The sequence below is a fragment of the Psammomys obesus genome, unplaced genomic scaffold (assembly GCF_907164565.1).
Source record: "Psammomys obesus unplaced genomic scaffold, mPsaObe1.curated_primary_1811, whole genome shotgun sequence".
NCBI classification, from domain to species: Eukaryota; Metazoa; Chordata; class Mammalia; order Rodentia; family Muridae; genus Psammomys; species Psammomys obesus.
The window spans coordinates 371,310-389,014 of record NW_026596158.1 but is presented as its reverse complement, the minus strand read 5'-3'; the positions used below and the strand labels follow the sequence as shown (position 1 = coordinate 389,014).

Genomic DNA, 17,705 nt, shown 5'->3' with positions numbered 1-17,705 from the left:
TATAGTGAAAGCCTGTCTCAAGAACCAGAGTTGCACATTCCTGTAATCCCGGTTTGTAAGGAGGTAAAGGCAGAAGAATCAAGAGTTCAAGGCTGGCCTACGTTACTGAGTGAGCTAGAGGCCATCCTAGGACACAGGAGCCTCATCTTAAAAAAAAAAAAAAAAAAAAAAGCGGGAGACCCACACCAGGCAGGTCACTATTACATCGTAGATTCCAAAACACAGTCACAAGGGGGCGCAGCAGAGCTCAGCCTGGCTCCCAAGGTCTCGTCCAGCGGCCGTCACGTCAATGTCCTGTGGTCTAGGCATGGGAGTCTCCAGGACTTGGGTTCAGGAGCCTAGAAGATCCTTAGCTTGGCACCAGCGCCCTGAAGCCATGTCCACCGGCTTCTCTCAGGCACCCACCTCAGCCACTTCCAGAAATGGGCAAAGCTTCCTCCGCTCCTCCAGGAAGCCAAGCTCCGCCCGCCCCTCCCCGGCCCCTGGGGCTGCGTGCCGCTCCCGCCTCTCCAGCTCCACCCGGCTGCAGTCTCGGAGCTTCCGGCCCCCGGGGAGGCACAGGAGTGGCCCTCCGGTGTCACTGTCCCCGGATCCAGGATGAGTCCTGCCCTTTGGGTGGCAGTCCAGCCCCCGGCTCCTCCCTCCCTGCCCTCCCCACCCTCCTTCCGCTCCCCGGGTCCTGCCCTGCCCTGCCCCCACGGCCGCCAGGAAGAACGCAGCCTGGGTCCCGTGCCAGGGCTGTGAGTGTGCGGCCCCTCCCAGCTCGGCCAGGAATGCAGCTGGACCGCGGGGGCGGCCGCAGACACCCGGCTCCGGCCGGGCCCAGCGCTGCGCTCAGGCAGGCAGGTGGCCCCGGCTTGCCCGGACCTGGGTTGCTCCTAGATGGAAAGCCAGCTGCCTGTCCCTGAAGGTCCTGCCTCCTCTCCACCAAGCCTGAAAGCTCCTGCCCTTTGCTCAAATGTATTTCATACCTGGAGTGTATTTTCTTTCACTCTGTGGGGTTGTCACGAGATTATGAGTTTGATGTTATTTCATCCCTATCAGCACACACACATACACTTGATACCTCCCAAAGCTGGTTTTAATTTCAAAAAAAAAAAAAAAAAATTATGAGGTCTCTTTCCACACTGGGGATAATGGGAAGGGATAACCCAGACTGTTGTCTTGGGGGATCAGTGCGACCCCCTGGCCTGGAACACATTTCGGTCACTGGGTCCTGTCATTCCGCTGGGGCCTTTCTTCCAACTCTCTCACTGGCCAAGACAGGTGGGTGGACGCCAAGCTGCCCAGGACTCAGTACTGTATCTTCAAAGTGGCCCTGGCCCTCCTGTGCAAGGGAAAGCCACCTGTGTTATGCCACGGTGGACAGGTCTAACCAGGCTCAGCTCAGAGCCCGGCGACCACCCCTGTGCCTCAGGGTCAGCGCCCAGGCCCAGGTGGCCGCTCCAACGCCTGGGCGCCGACCAGCACGTCCATGAGGTAGTCCAGCTCCTCCTCGTCCAGCTCTGCGGTCTCCTCTTTGGCTGGGCCACTCTCAGGGCCGGGTTTGAGACCCTCAGAGGCTGGCACCCACAGTTCACTGTCATACATGGAGGTATCAATGTCCTCAAATAAGCCCTCCAATCCATCGTCCAGCAGACAGCCGGTGGCTGGGCCTAGCAGGTCCAAGGCACCCAGGCTGGGCGGGACACCCGCAGTGGAGCGCCCCGGGGGCCCCTCGTCCGATTGGGCGTGGGGGGCTTGGTTCAGGTCCTCAATGTGGTTGAGATCTTCCAGGAGGCTGGCCATGGAGGCTGCGAGGCCAGCATCTGAAGTAGCCAGAAGGCTGTCCGCCACAGAGGGGGCTGGGGGCGGCGTGGGGGCAGGGGGCAGGGCGGCGGCCGGCTCCATGGAGGCCTGGATGCGCCTCAGCGTGTTCACCACCAGCACCAGGTGCCGCAGGTCTGGCTCGCTCTGCCGAAGACTGTGGTGCAGCTTGAGCACGGACAGGTCAAAGAGAGAGCTGGACGCCACGGGCGGGGGGGCCTGTGCCACTGCTGGGGGGCTCGGATCCAGCCACCACGAGTCCACTGACAGCGCCTCCTTCTCCTCCTCCTCCTCCTCGCGCTTGCGCTTCAGGCCCTTGCTCAGCATGGTCTGCGGGAGGAAGGAGCCATTTAGTCATGGAGAGCCAACAGTGCCTCCACACCCAGCTCTGACAACTGCTGTCAGTGTGCTCCGGACAAGCCAGTTAACCACAAGGCTAGGTTTCCTAAGCCAATTCTTACTTATTTTCAATGAGACAGGGTCTCATGTAACTCAGGCTGGCCTCGAACTTGCTATGTAGCCAACTTCTGACCTTCCCTCCTCTACCGTCCAAGGGCTGGGATTACAGGTGTGTACCAACTGCACCTGGTATATATGACTCTGGGGATGAAGCCCAAGGCTTCATTCCAAGGACTTTGGTACACGCCCCTACTCACACCCTGCTCCTGTAGTGGTCTTCTAAGATACTGAAAGCATCTACATTATAAATGGCTATACAGAGTAGATTAAAAGAAAAAGCCCTTGCAAAATAGCCATTAGCACTTTGAAATATTACTTTTGATTTTGTGCGCATGAGACTTCAGATGCCCAAAGAAGCTGACGAGAGTGCTGGGACCTGAACTCACGTCCTCTGTAGGAAGGGCAAGCTCTTAAGCCACATAATTAGTACTTATTTATAAGTACTTTTTGCTTTTGCTGTTTTGACTGCCTTCCACTGCAGTCCAGGCTGGCAGGCCATTCCAGGCAATCCTCCTGGCCCCTGCTTCCCGGGTCAGGATTGCAGGTGCGTGCCTCCACCTGGCTGCAAACACAGCCACCTTACACAGTTCAATACAGAGTGTCTGCTTTACATCGACACCTATACAATCAAACACAGGAAACAGACACAAAGCGGTGGGAAGGCGCCATCCTGGAGGTAGTCGCGGCACGTTTTTGTAAGGAACATTTGAGCTGGGCCCTGACCTATGCCTGTATGCGGTGTTGGTTACCAGGGACAGGCTCTCCTGAAAGAGCCAAGGGAAGACCAAGAGAAGGAAACCTGAACTAGGCGAGAGAGGGAAAAAACAAACACAAAAACAAGGAGCAGGCGCGCACAGTGACACGCTAGGAGTCCCGGTGGGGGTAGGGAGCAGGCAGGAGGAGTTGCGGGGAGGAGTAGGAGCCTTGGATTTTCAGAGTGACAGGACAGAGTCCCGGAGGGTCTAGGCAGGGAGGTGAGGGCTGGTGTTAGCAGGCATCGCTAGAGGATCCCGGGTAGCTGCTGCCTAGGAGGAGCTGGGGGGTGGGGCAGCGTCGGGGTGAAGTCTGGGGGTAGACTGGGCCTGAACTGCCTTCCGAGGCTGCTGCGCTCGCGGGGATGCTGCCCGCTTGAGCTTACAGCTGTCAGCAGGCGCTCAAGGAAGTGGTGGATTCTGAACTCACTGAGGAAGAGCCGACAGGGGAAACCCTGAAGGGCGGCGGGAGTAAGTCACTGACAGAAGTTTGAAAATCGGTACTTTCTTCCCGGGTGAGAGCGCTGGAGTTCGGGACCCCTGGCCTCACCTACCCGGGGCACAAAGGCTGCGGGGTCTCAGTCCGGGGACACTGCCCAGACCGGGCATAACACTAAAAATCTTGCCTTCGGCCTTTTCGCCGAAGCCCCGGGAGCCGGGAACCGCAGGAATTCGGCCCCCACCTTGGCTCCGCCCCCGAGCCCCGGCGCCCTCTAGCGACGCCCGGGCCTGGGTTCCCCGGGAGACTCCGGCCCCACTGACCCGGGATCCTCTCCACTCCCCAGAGCCCCGCCTGCTCCTCCCCGGCCCCCGCGAGCCGCGACCCCCGCGGGCCGCTCAGCGACCCGGGCCTCCCCTCGCTTCCGGAAGGCAGCGGAGGCGGCTCCTCCCGGAGCGGCGGCGGCGGGGGCGGGTGAGTCACGCAGCCGGAGCCAGGGAGCCGGCGCCTCCGCCCCCTTCTCGGGCTCCGGCGTGATTCACTCAGCCCGGCCCGGGCAGGCGACAAGTACAGGCCCCGGGCGCCTCGATCCCGGGCAGCCCCGGCGAGCATCTACCTAACCGGGGGTTCGAACTCGCTAAGTAACCCGGCCGCCGGTACCCCCGTCGTTCCCCACCTCATTTACATACCCAGATCACTCGCGACCAATCAGAACGAAGAGGGAGCCACACGCAGCCAATCAGGAAGCGGCAGCCGTAGCATCGCTTGCTCGCTCGGCTCCGGCAACCGGCACCTGGGACGGTAGACGCAGTTCTGACTCCGGCGCACGACTCCAGACACTCGACTATCCCTAGTCCCCGCCCACTCCGTGGCGGCCCCGCCCTCCAGCTCAGGGATTGGCTCTGGTTGGGCTGCTGGTAGGCGGGGCCTGGACGGGGCCGTTCCAAAGGGAGGGGAGGCTGTCTCTACTGCGCATGCCCGGGAGGGCTGCCTTTGCCAAGGGGTAAAGGCTGGCGGAGATTTCCCCTGTGGGCGGTGACAGGTAGGGGCCTTGACTTTTTAAAGTGCTGGCCGGTCACTTCGTGTGTGGTTTTGGAAAAATGAATGACTTCTGGGAGAGGGACACAGCTTGTTTACTCGACCTACCTCTTGAGAGTTGGAAAATTAAGACTTTCTCAGTTAGTAGCCCTATCCCAGGCTCAACTGCGGAGGGACAGCTGGACTCCGCTATGATTAGAGACAGGAGTAAGGTGGGGACCGAATGACACCGGGGTCACATCCTGGACATCAGTTCCGGAGTAGCTGGCCGTGTGACTTTGGGACCACAGTTTAAGTCCCTCAAAAATCTCAGTTTCCTGTAGGGCGTGGATGCTCACGCCCATAACCCCAGCACGGGAAGACTGAAGCTGGGGGATGGCTTTGAGTTTGAGGCCAGACTGGACTTCAGAGTGAGATCCTGTCTCAAAACAAAACCCAAAGACGAACGTGTTTGTTGTTGTTTTTTGAAACCGTTTCTCTAAGTTGCCTAAGTTAGCCTGGGAAATCACTGAAGGATCACTCAAGTTCCAGCCTGGAACCACAGGCTTGTGCCGTACCTAATAGTCTTTTTGTTTGGTTGTTTGGTTTTTAGGTTTTTGTTTTGATTTGATTTTTGTTTTTTTTTTTTTTTTTCAGACAGGATTTCTCTGAGTAACTGCCATAGCTGTCCTGGAACGCACTCTGTAGATTAAGCTGGCCTTGAACTCAGAGATCCCACAGCCTCTGGGATTAAATGTGTGTACTCCAAACCTGGCCTCGAGCTAGTCTTAAAAGATCCCGAAGAGGTGTGGTTTAGTGAAAGAGTGCTTGCCTAGCATTCCAGCATATTAAACACATTCTTTGATTACAGCACTAAAAAATAAAATAAAATAAAAATAAAATAGCCTGATAATTTACTAAGAGTGGAATGTTTAAGGGCTGGAGAGTTGGCTTGTTGCTCTTACAGAGGAGAACCAGGTTCGGTTCCCAGCACCCACAGGGCAGCTCACAGTTCTAGAAGATCCAACACCCTCTCCTGGCTTCCTCAGGCATCTGACACACATAATACATATATAGAAAGGCAAGCAATACACATAAATACAAATAAATACGTTCCTTTTTTTTTTCAAGACAGGCTTTCTCTGTGTGACCATGGCTGCCCTGGAACGTCTCTGTAGACCAAGCTGTTCTCGGAACTCACAGAGATCAACTGCCTCTGCCTCTCAAGTGTTGGAATTAAGGACTGTGCCACCACTGCCTAGCTAAATAAGTCTTAAAAAAATAGTATGGTGGTTACTTGTTGGCCTTTGGGCTAAAGTCCAAAGAGAATAACATTGTAATTAGAGTCAGGATCCTGCTAGGTGAGTGCATGCAATTCTGTCCACAGTCTATTTTCATGGCCAATAAGAAGCTCAGAGCTCGCACGGTAGCCCACTGCTGTCATTCCAGCATGCAGAAGACAGAGGCAAGGAATTGGAGTTCAGGGTCAGCTTGTGCTTGATAATACAAATGTGTTTAAAAAAGAAAAAAAGGGGGGGGCAGAGTGTGCTAATGGCTCAAGTGGCTCACTGTAGGCCACACACTAAACAGCTCATGAGAGCCATTTATTTAACATACATCAATTGAATATCTCTTATGGATGGGCTGTATACAGCAAACAACCCTGCATGGGCTACATGGTCTTTTATTTCCTGGGTCAGGGAAAAGGACAAAAACCAAAAAGAAATTTAGTTAGGTTGACTTACTGTAATCCTACCACCCAGGAAGCTGAGGGAGAAGCCTGGGCTAAACTGCTAGACACGATCTCTCTCTCTCTCTCTCTCTCTCTCTCTCTCTCTCTCTATATATATATATATATATATATATATATATATATATATATTTACCAGGCAGTGGTGGCACATGCCTGTCACCCCACACTTAGGAGGCAGAGGAGGCAGGAGATATCTCTGTGAGCTTGAGGGCAGCCTGGTCTGCAGAGCTAGTTCCAGCTCAGCCAGTGCTACACAGAGAAACCCTGTCTCAAAACCAAACCAAAAAAGACAAAACAAACAAACAAACAAAAAAAAAAAAAAAAAAAAAAAAACCAGTGCTAGAGAGATGGCTCAGCCATTAAAGGCTGGGTTCATAACCAAAATATCAAAAACTAAAATAAAGCCAGTGTGGTGACATGCTCCAGTAATTCCAGCACTGTGAGGTCTGGAGATTCAGGAATTCAGCTACACAGTGATTTTTTTTAAAGCCCTCCAGGACTCAAATAAATACATAAATAAAACAAAAGGTATGCACCCTGGAGTAAGGAATGGGGATGTTTCAGGTGATGACATTTGATGGCTTGCTTCAGACAGGATCTCTGAGCCTAGAACGATGCTGTTGAGAATTATCTTCAAGCTCTGACCTTCGGGCTAAGATGTAAGACTATCACAGCGTCTCTCAACCTCCCTACCTATGCGACTCTTTAATACAGTTCCTCTTCCCAACCGTAAGTTTCCTTTCGTTGCTACTTCACAACTGTAGATTTTGCTGCTTTTATGAATCGTAATGGACATATCGGATATACAGGATATCTGAACTTTGGCTCCTGTGAAAAGGTCGTTGGGTCGGCACCGGGGTCGCGACCCACAGGTTGAGAACCGCTGGGCTACACTTGCCAGCAAAGCTAGAGGGGACTCTTGAAGGAACCGTGCGTAGCGCGGCGGGGGTCAGTGGAAAGGCCCAGAGGTGCTGTTTGTGGGGCAGGTAGGCCAGTCGAACTGGCCCGGAATCTCCCAGAGAGAAGTTTTAGACCTTTGTCCACATCCAACAAAGTGAGAGGCCAAGACCCTTAAAGAGGACTGAAGGAGAAAGAAAGGAATGAAGAAAACAGACGTTCTGCGTCTGATAAGAGACTTGAAGGGAGGGGACAGTGTCCTAGGCAGAGGCGCCTGTCTCCAGGGTGGTCCGCGGGAGCCTCCCCGAGGAGGTGAGTGTTGGAGCGGGGACCAGAAAGAGGAGATTGGGGGAAGGGAGGGAGAGAGCGAGAGACTTGAGAAATGAAACCAGAAGCCAAGCCACCGGGCCTGGCAGGCAAGGGAAAGGGGGAAACCTCGCCAGCTGGGGAGGGAGGGAGGAAGGGAGGGACCGAGGGTGGGAAGGAGGATGTTTCGGGGGAGCGTCCCTCCCCTAGCTAGCCGCCCCACCCGGCCCCTGGGGAGGGAGGAGGCGCCAGGCCGGCTGCAGGCCTCGGCTGCTGCCTCCAGGTCTCCTGCCCGCCGGCCAGCACGTTCCGAGGGTGGGCACGAGGGCGGGACTCGGCCCAGCGCCACGCCCAGGGCCTCGGCGGCCCATCCCCCGCTGCAGGCCCGTTGGGGTGGGCGGGTTGGGGAAGGTGGACGGACTCTGGCCTCTGGGGTTGGCCCCTCTTCAGGGCCAGCCTTTCCTCTTCTGGGGCCAGTTGTTAATGAGGGGAGAAGCCGGACGCTCCGAGCCTCCGTCTGTCCACCTGGAAATCGGGGGTGTTTCTTAGATTGGCCGGTTGCTGCTATCAAGCTTCTGAACTATTACCCCTCCTCTTCATCCTGCTTTTCCCTCATTTTTTTTTTTTTTTCTCTACACGTTCTCTACCAATAACCCAGACTTACCTAGAACTGGCGATCCTCCTGCCCCTAAATCCCAAGTGACGAGGTTTGTGCCACCATGCCCAGCTCCTGTCACTTGCTTTAGGGAAGTAAAGACTTCCAAGAAGGTGAGTCAGATCTCATCGCCTCTGCCTAAAACCCTCCCTCTCTACTGGAAACAAAGCTGAAATCTTCCCAGTCCGCCAGCCACTAGTGCGGGCCCTCACTCCTTCAGCTCTGCTAGTGTCCCTGCGGCCACACTGAGGGCCTCGACTGTCTGACAGGAGCGCATGCTCTGACTCGGGGCCTTTCGCACTGGTTGTCTGTCTGCTTGTTTGTTTGAGACAGAGTCTCTCTGTGTAGCCTTGGTTGTGCTGGACTGGACTATGCTGGAGTTGCCTGCCTGAGTGCTGGGATTACAAGCCAGCTTGGAGTTCATTTTTATGTTAACAGTTTTTCTTTTTTGTGTGTATGTGGCTTTTTTGTTTTGTTTTTCGAGACAGGGTTTTACTGTGTAGCCTTGGCCATTCTGGACTCGCTTTGTTGACCAGTCCTGCCTTGAACTCACAGCCGTCTGCCTGCCTCTGGGATTCCAGGCGTGCCCCCCCCCCCCCCCGCTGCATTTGTTTCTTAAATGGGGTGTATATCATGTGTGTCCATATGCACTGGGAAGCCAGAGTCAGCATGGCGTGTCTTCCTCTGTCACTCAGGGGCGAGCTCTGAGCATCCCCCACCAGTCTCCTGAATGCTGGGATTAGAAGCAGCTGCCAGCTTTTATGTGGTCTGAGGGTCCAAGCTCAGGCCGTTTCGCTTGCATGACAAGTGTTTTATCTGCTGAGCTATTTTCCCCACCCAGCCATCGTGAGCACCCACCTGTGTGTAGCCCTGGGGGTGGGGGAGCACAGCAGGGCAAAGTCCGTCGTGGCCCCTCCCCTGAGAGCTTCTGGTAGAGCTGGAGACTAACCGGGAGCAGGTAATAACCTAGGCCTGCACAGGCGCCCTTAAAGTCAAACACCCGCCAGGTGTGTGGCGCACGCCTTTAATCCCAGCACTTGGGAGGCAGAGGCAGGTGGATTCTGTGAGTTCAAGGCCAGCCTGGTGGACACTGTAAATTCCAGGACAGCAAAGGCTGTATAGAGAGAATCCATCTTGGGGGAGGGTGGAGAAAGAAAGTCAAACTGGGGCCTGGAGCAAGAGCTCATGGTTCCTCCTACACTAACATGGGGCTGGCTCACAGTCTGTGACTCCAGTTCCAGGGACGCTGATGCCATCTTCCAGCCTCGTAGGGTACCTACCAGGGCACAAGGCACCCATGTGGCACACTGACATGCATGCAGGGAAAATACGCATACACATAGAAAAAAAGTCAGACAGGGTCAGGGCGGTGCAGCTTAGTGGTCAGCACTTGCTGCATGCAAGACCCCGAGTTCCAGACTATCAGTGACAGCAAGGACAGCAGGAACCCAAAGAGGATGCAGCACAACAGTGGCGGCCGTGCGGTAGTGAGGCGGCAACAGCATCTGACCGGGAGGCTACGGGAGAAGCACCCTCCGGAGGGTGTCACAGCCAGACAGAGGTCCTGCCGTAGAGGTGAGCTTAAGGTGGGAGAGCATCATGATTAGAGTGAGTGAAGGGAGAGTAGGGGGTGGAACTGAGGAAGTCTTTGGGAGGGACACTGACTCAGACCCTTGTTTTTATTCTGAGTGGGAGTGGGAGAAGTTTTGAGGAAGATGTGATTTAATTAGCATTCTTTTTTGTTGTCTGAGGTGGTTCCCACCTTCTGCTTGGAGACAGCCTCTCTACTGTCAGTGATAGCAGTGTGTACATAAGGCAGGCTAGCTGGGCCACAGGCCTGTAGGGATTGCCCTGAATCCCAGATTCGTGGAACTGCATACAACCTTTATGTGGGTTCTGGGATCCCAGCTTAGCTCTTCACTCCCTCCCCCCCTTGAGACAGGGTGTCTTTGTGTAGCCCTGGCTGTCCTGGACTCACTCTGTAGAGCACAGAGTGGTCTTGAACTCACAGAATATGCCTGCCTCTGTCTCCCAAGTGCTGGGATTACAGGCGAGCACCATCATGCCCAGCAGGTCCACACTCTCACTTGGCAAGCACTTTACCCACAAATCCATTTCCCAGTGCCCTCCTTTTCTTTTCTTAATATTTTTTGTTTCTGAGACAAGATCTGTGTAGCTCTAGCTATCTCAGAACTAGCTGGCTTTGAACTCAGAGACCCACCTGCTCTGCCTTCTAAGCGCCGGAGTCAAAGGTGTGCGCCACCATGCCTGGCTCTTGCTATTTTTAAAGACCAGGTTGAGTGTAGCTCAGGCTTTTGTTGAAATTCCATATGTAGCTGCTCTTCTTGCCTGTGACTCCCATATGTTGGGATTAAAGGTGGGGTACCATCACACCTAGCATGGCAGCCATCTGGGGATACAGACTTTTTGAGACACCCTTCCAGTGTCCTCATCCCTCTTTGGATTGACCCTATTTTCAAGTAACCTGTGCACTTTCTTAGCTACAAGGCCCCGCCCCTACCTCACCCAAAGGAGGTGGGGAAGCCAAGAAACCGCAGACAGAAATCCCCATCTTTGCCTTGCCTTACAGTCTTTCCAGAAAGTCCCTGATGCAGGGCAGTGGCCTGACACTCCTTCCTGGCCTCACTCTTCTTTATCCTCAGCTCCACACACTGGCTCTGCGCCTCTCAAGCCAGACCTGAATTCCTGAACTCAGACTTGGTGTAGCTTCCAAGAACAGCATCTTCAGAGATTTGTGTTCAGTCCTGGAGGGTCTTTGGGCATTTTGTTTCCCTTTAGGGCCTCAGCACAAAAGGGTGACATTTCAGTTCCTAAGAGCCACAGCCTGGGACACATGCTCTGTGTGCACTCCCGCAGGCCTGTGACTGAGTTTCAATCCACTGGAAAGGATCATAAACACTGTGGTAAACAGGGCTCTTCCCGAGGCTCCCCACAGCAGCATAGAACCTGTATAGGCTCCACTAGAGCAGGTCTGGGATTATTCACCTGAAGGTTATCTGCCTAGTGGGGTGTGGCTCAGCAGTGACATATTTAACATGCTTGTCCACCATGTTCTGGGCTGGCTCCCTGTCACACAGAAAATAGAGCTGCCGAGGCCGGCAAGGTTTGAATCTTACTCTGTCCCTTTTCTCTCTCTGAACTCCAGGCTTCAAAATGCTATTTCTGCAAGGTGTTGATGCACATTTTTTAGGCTCAGCCCTTGGGAGGCACAGGCAGTTGCATCTCAGTAAGTTTAAGGACAGCCTAAACTACACAGTGAGACCATTTCAAAAACACAAATGGTACTTTTTTTTTTTTTTTTTTTTTTTTTTGCAGATAGGGGTCAAGCCCAGGGCCTCACACATGCATATACTAAGCAAAAGTTCAATCTTTCATCAGCGATACTCCAAGCCCTCCAACTTGAGAGTTTTTCCTATGCAAATGTAAAATTTGACACAGTATCTGTTTCTAATCCTGAGGATTAAAGGATTTAGTTTGCATAAAGTGGTTCTGACTGTATCCTTAAGCAAGCCAGTAACTTATTTTATACAATGTTACACTTGCCTTACCTTTGTTAAACAAAAGACGGAAGTGTTCAGAAAATTTAGCAATCCCTGGATCATTCCAGAGACTTTTACAAAATTAAGACAATTCCAATCTTTCCAAAATGCTTTTATTAGAAAACGAAACAAAATAACGAAAACCAAGAACAACAAAAAAACTCACTAAAAAAAAAAAAAATTATAAAGCCACTACAAACCCTGCCTCCTCCTTTTTAAGTAGCTCGGAGCTGGTAGATTTCCACCCTATTGCACGTGGTCCGGCCTGGTTGTGGATCAGCAGGCTGCTGGGACTGGGGTCCTGCCAAGCTCAGCCTGTCAGGAGGAGACCAGCCCCTCCCCCTCCCCGGAGAGGCAGCCCACCCGTCACCCTTTGACAGGTCCAGCTTTATCTTCCCTGAGGCCCTAGAGGTCATAAGGGCAGTGGAGACTGGAGGCAGAAGAAATGTGTGAGAAATCAGACTCCCCGAAACAGAGTCTCGTTAAGGCATTGGAAGAGATAAATTAATTCAAGAAGACCCACCTTCACGGAAGGCTGGGGTAACCAGACACGCACACATGCAGGACAGTTTGTGGAATCCTGACACAGGAGGAAAGGAAGCCACAGCCACTGTGTAGAGCCTCCACCAAACACACAAGACTCACACCCCAGGACCCAGCCCACCAAAGCTGCTGGATCCGATAAGTCTTAGGATCCCAGGATGATTTCCATGATGTGGTCCAGTTCATTCCACTCCCAGGATCCCGGGGCACAGAAGAGGCTGTGAGGAGGCTCTGGGGGCGGAAGTGTAGAGTCCTTCTCCACTGCAGATGTGTCAATGTCCAGAAAGAAGTCATCCAGGCCAGAGTCCCCCAGGTACCGGGAGCTCAGAGCTTCCAAGAACACAGGATCAGCCTGGGGTGTTATTTCCTGCTGGGGGCTTGAGGAAGCCCCTGGATTCTGAGGCGGTTCCGTCTCTTCCATGGAGGTATCCAGCTCCCTGAGGATGGAGCCGATGGTGGTAGACAGGGAGAAGTCATCTTCACCTAGGAACAGAGGCTCCGGGGGCAGGGCTGGCGCTGGAGCTCGGCAGAGGGCAGCCTGGAGCTGCTGGAGAGTGTTGTGGATCAGGACATGCCTTCGGAGGCTGGGTGCTCTGGGGCCCAGGCTGCGCTGGACTTTGTCTAGAGAGATCCGGAGCAGGGCTTGCTGGTAGCTCCGAAGGGCTGCTGGGCTCCAGTCCCACTGCTCATCTTCCTCCTCTTCCAAATCAGAATGTTTCCTCTTTAAGCCTCCCATGGCCTGTGGAAAAAGAGTCAAGTAAGACACCTCTGGATCCCACTTTTCCCAGCAAGCCTGTGCAGTTATGAGAGGTTTCTCATCTTCATCAGAACAACTACTTAAAGTGCATACAGTCAGACTACTACAAGGCTAAGAAATGGGTGAATAAATGTGACCGAGAGAACAATACAGGTGGGAATGCTGGCAGTGGTGTGTGAGAGAGAGAGAACAGACACAAGGGGATGGAGGGGGTGGGGGATACCTGTAACTGTAACCTCAGTATTTAGGAGGCAGAGGCAGAAAGTTCAGAAGTTCAAGGCCATCTCAGCTAGGTGGTGTCTCAAAGAGCGAGGAATCTGGAGAGAACACTGGCTGCTTTTCCAGGGGCCTGAGTTTGACTCCCAGCACCCACATGAATGGCTCACAACTGCCCAACTCTGCTTTTAGCGGATCCATGGCCTTTTCCGGCTTCAAACACACACACAACAGAAGAAAGTTTGGGAATGGTGCTCTACGCCATTAATCTCAGCCCCCAGGAGGCAGGGGCAGGTGAATTTTTCTAAGTTCAAGACTACATAGCCAGTTTCTGGGCTGGCATAGTCACATGGTCGGACAACCCCGTACCCCGTCTCAGAAAAACAAAAAGCCTCAAAGTAAATCATAAAAACGCCAGTGCCTGGCTTGATTGTCACTCGCCTGTGGTTGGCACAGTGTTGAATTTACACTAGGACAGTCAGCTTCAACATTTGTAAAGCGATCTTGACTCGTCTCAATGGATACTTTTCATTATCCTCCTCCTCATTATTATTATTTTCCTAACAAGGCACAAGACAGACAGGTGTGGACAGGTGTGGAGTACAGCGCAAGGGACCAAGAATGAGTCTGAACTCTGACTGGCATACTGTGATCTTCACAAGAAATGATGCCGCGTCTCTGGACCTCCGCTTTTGTTTTTTCTCTGCGAAGTTCTGGAAGGTGGCCGAACGCATAGTGCTGGGATTAAAGAGGGACCACACCACGCCCAGCTGAAATTTGTGTGTGGGGGGAGGGTTGGTTTTTTGTTTTTTTTTTAAACCGGCTTCCTACAACCAAGCCCAGGAGCGCTCACGAGAGCGAGCATTTCCCAAACTCAAAGCAACTCAACCAACACCAAGATGCGCCCTCTAGCGACACGCCCAGCCAGACCGTCGCTTCCCATGGGCACCGCCCTTCCCTGGGTCTCCAGACCAGATCCAAGAACGCCCCAATATACATCCTCAGGGCGTTCTGGGAACTGTGGACCCAGAGCGGCAGGCAGGCGGGTGTCACGCTCCGGGGAACTACAATCCCCAGAAGGCCCCGCGCACCCGAGGGAACGGACACACCCGCTCTCCCCGTGAGCATGCGCACTGAGGCCCCGGACGGTGGGGGAAGGGCGCCAGGACAGGCAGCAGCCCAGCGCGCGCCAAGCCCCGCCCTTCGCTGCCTTCGGGGCGGTGAATCTGCGCTCCCCGCCCCGAGCGCCCCTCCCCCACCCGACTTCAGCCTGAAACCGGCTTTCTCCGGGTCCCTATCACCCCAGGAAGTTCTGGATTCCTCCCTACGCTGTCCTCGGGGTGCCGAGACCCACACCCCCCCGTCGCCCAAGTAGCTCTGGTTACACAGTCCGGCCGGGGAGGCCGGGTATCTCAATTCTGAGCCCCCGTCCTCGCTCTTCCCCGGTCGGCTCGACATTCAAGTCACTCTCGCTCTCCTTTGCAAACTCCCAGCCCGGCGCAGGGACTCGACTCTCCCCGGCGTCCCCGCCTCACGACGGCAGAACCCCAGACCCGGCGCCTCTGCTACCCGGGTCCCTCGGACGCCGCCCACTCGGGGAGCCCCGAGCTGTCCCACCCTCCAGGCCCGCGCCATCAAGTTCTCCCCAGGTCCTCTGCGCCTCTCCGAACTCCCGGCCCCGCCTCGACAAGCTCCGGCGCCGACGCTGGAAGCCGTCAGCCCCAGCCTCCGGAGCCCCCCGGTCACGCCGAGCTGCGCCCTCCACTCGGGTCCGTCCCCGCTCCCGCCCCCGGGCGCGCCCCTCCTCCCCCGGGGAGTGCCACAGCGACGGCCACCGCTCACCTCGGCTGCCAGGGCCGCCGCGACCGCCCCCGGCAGGCCCGCAGCGAAGCGTCTCGGCCGCGCGGGGCAGGAGTCCGCCTCACTTTCCCCGGGCCTCGGGGTCCGGCCGGGGCCGCCCGGCTCCGCCCCGGAGGCCAGCCGCGAGCCGCGATTGGTTGGAACCCGGCCGCCGCGGGGCGCCCCCGGCGAGGAGGAGCTACGGCCGCCAGGCCCCGGCCGCCGCCGGACTGGGCTGCGTGCTCGCTCCCCCGTCTCGCTGCCGTCCCCTCGCTCCAGGCCCAGACCCCACCGCGGAGCGACGCCGGGCGACACCATCCTCCCGGGCCCCGCGGATTTGCAGCCCGGGCAGCGGTGGAGGCCACGCCCCCCCGGAGTTCCGAAGGCTCGGGCTAGGCGGAGGGCGGGGGAGAGGGGATGACGCACTGGACAACCAGCCAATAGTATGACGCGGCTTGCGTTGCCTGCGCGACCGCAGCCCCGCCCCTCGGCCGGAGGGCGGCCTCCCCACCCCCAGCCCGATTTGTGGGCGGGGGAGCCGGTGCTTAAGCTTGGGGGTCCCGGGAACTCTGTCCCTTCTCAGATTTGTCTGCCTGTTGCCGCTCGCCTTTTACAGCTCCTCGAAGCTCTGGGGACAAACTCAAACATTTCTTCTTTGGTTTCGGGGATGAACAAACTAGCTTTCTGGGCAAGCACCGTAGGACTAAGCTGTACACCCCCGAGGTTTTTAAATTTGTATTTATTTATTTTGCGACACGGTCTCCTAGTGAAGGGTTGACTTGCTCTTCACTATTTGGGCTCTGGCACCCTCCTTCCTGTTCTCTAGGGTTCACTTTCGGGTTTCGTTTTGTTGGGTTGTTTTCAGACCGTCTCTTTCTGAAGCCAGGCCGGACTCCCGTGTAGATGGTGCTGGCCTTGAAATTCTAATCCTCCCGCTTCATCCCCTCAATCCTGGAGTTGCAGGTGTGTCCCTCTGGACCCAGAACATTCCCCCTCTGCTTTGTTTTTGTGGGTGAGCACGGGCCTAGCTGGTGCTAGCTGAAGTATCACTGAGTTACACCCGCACCTATTTTTTTTTTTTTTTTTTTTGTTTTCTGAAAGAGTTTTTTGCTGTGGTCTAAGCTGTCCCGGACTCTGTCTCCTTCTGCTTCAGTCTTCTAGTGCTAGGATTTAGGCACCACCTTGTTTAGCTTGCTTTCAGTTTTTCTAAAATGGCTCCAATACCTTCTAAGAAGTAAACACGGGACTTGTTTTTCCTTACCTTATCTCAAGGGTCCAATACAAGGCAAGTCCACAGTAAACGCTCAGCAGTGAGACAGCCAGACTTGGACTCTTCTGGATTTTGGTTGTTGTTGCTCCCCTCTTTTCTTCCCCCCCCCCCCCCCCCCCCGCAGGGTTTCTCTGTGTAGCCCTGGCTGTCTTAGAACTCCCTCTGTAGACCAGGCTGGCTTCAAAGTCACAGAGATCCACCTGCCTCTGGCCCCTAAGTGCTGGGATTAAAGGCGTGAGTCGCCACTACTTGGTCGGCTTTGCTTTTCTTTCTTTTTAATGTTGTATGTGTGTGAGTGTTTTGCCTGTGTGTATGTACCATGTACATGCTTGGTGCCTGCAGAAGCCAGTAGGCATCAGATCCCCTGGGATTAGAGTTACTGAAAGGTGTGAGCCACCATGTAGGTCCTGAGAACCAAACCAGGGCCACAGTGCTCTTAACCGTAGAGCCATCTCTCCAGCCCTTTGTTTTTGCTTTTGAGTCAAAGGCCTCGTGTGGCTCAGGTCGGCCAGAAACTTCCTATTTATTTGAAAAACACCACTTAATTTGTTTTGGGTCCATATGTACTATGAGGTGCCTGTTAGGGTAAGATGACAACTCGAGGGAAGCAAGGGATCCGGCTCAGGCTGTCAGGCTTGGCGGCAAGCACCTTTCCTAATGGGATCTCCATGCACACGCAGGCCATCGTGAACGCCCATCCTCCATGTCCATCTCTCAAGCGCTGTGGGATGCCATACCCGGCCTGGATCTTTTCTGTTGCCATTGTTATTTAATTTTGTGTCTGAGTGTTCCGCACGCATGCAGCGCCCACAGAGGCCAGAGTTAGATGCCCTTCTAACCTACACTTAGTTGCCTCTTACCTCCCTACTCAAACCCTCCTCCTTGCTGCCACCTGGACTGGCATCCCTGAGGACAAGTCCCAAGGTTCTCTCTGCTTGGTCTGTAGTATCCTTTGAGTGCTGGGTGCCGAGCAGGTACCAGTGAAAATCTGTTAAACACTGAGGCAATGTCGAGAAAGAGAAACTGAGATAGCAGAAACAAAGCCAAACCACAGGTGTGGGCCAGCAAGATGGCTCAGTGGGGAAAGTTCCGAACAGCCCCTGGCAGTCCCTGGCACCCACACACTGAAAGTGGAGAAGTGACAGGCTCTGCCTGGTACATGCATATATGCACCAGAGTGTAGGCACACACAACAAATAGAAAAACAAATAGAAAAGAAAACTGAAATCTCACCTACCCTGGGTGTGGCAGCACACGCCTTTAATCTGCACTTGTGAGGCAGAGTTCAGGTGGATCTGGGTGAGTTCAAGGATAGCCTGGTCTACAGAGTGAGTTCCAGGACAGCCAAGGGCTGCACAGAGAAACCCTGTTTCCAAAACAAAACAAAACTATCCACTCCCCCCCCCCAAAAAAAAAAACAACAACAAAAGCCCTGC

General features: G+C 54.6%; 2 protein-coding genes across 2 annotated transcripts; both read right to left on the bottom strand.

The window, feature by feature from the left end:
* Nucleotides 1-1,063: 1,063 nt before the first annotated feature.
* On the bottom strand, nt 1,064-4,256 carry Sertad1 (SERTA domain containing 1). Its single transcript, XM_055594932.1, has 2 exons — nt 4,146-4,256; nt 1,064-2,136 (listed from the first exon to the last, which is right to left on the bottom strand). The coding sequence occupies exon 2, from the start codon at nt 2,131-2,133 to the stop codon at nt 1,420-1,422; it is 714 nt and encodes a 237-aa protein (XP_055450907.1). The 5' UTR covers nt 2,134-2,136; nt 4,146-4,256; the 3' UTR covers nt 1,064-1,419.
* A 7,485-nt stretch (nt 4,257-11,741) lies between these two features.
* On the bottom strand, nt 11,742-15,434 carry Sertad3 (SERTA domain containing 3). The gene is made up of 2 exons (XM_055594646.1): nt 15,003-15,434; nt 11,742-12,926 (listed from the first exon to the last, which is right to left on the bottom strand). The coding sequence occupies exons 1-2, from the start codon at nt 15,315-15,317 to the stop codon at nt 12,333-12,335; spliced, it is 909 nt and encodes a 302-aa protein (XP_055450621.1). The 5' UTR covers nt 15,318-15,434; the 3' UTR covers nt 11,742-12,332.
* Nucleotides 15,435-17,705: the final 2,271 nt, after the last annotated feature.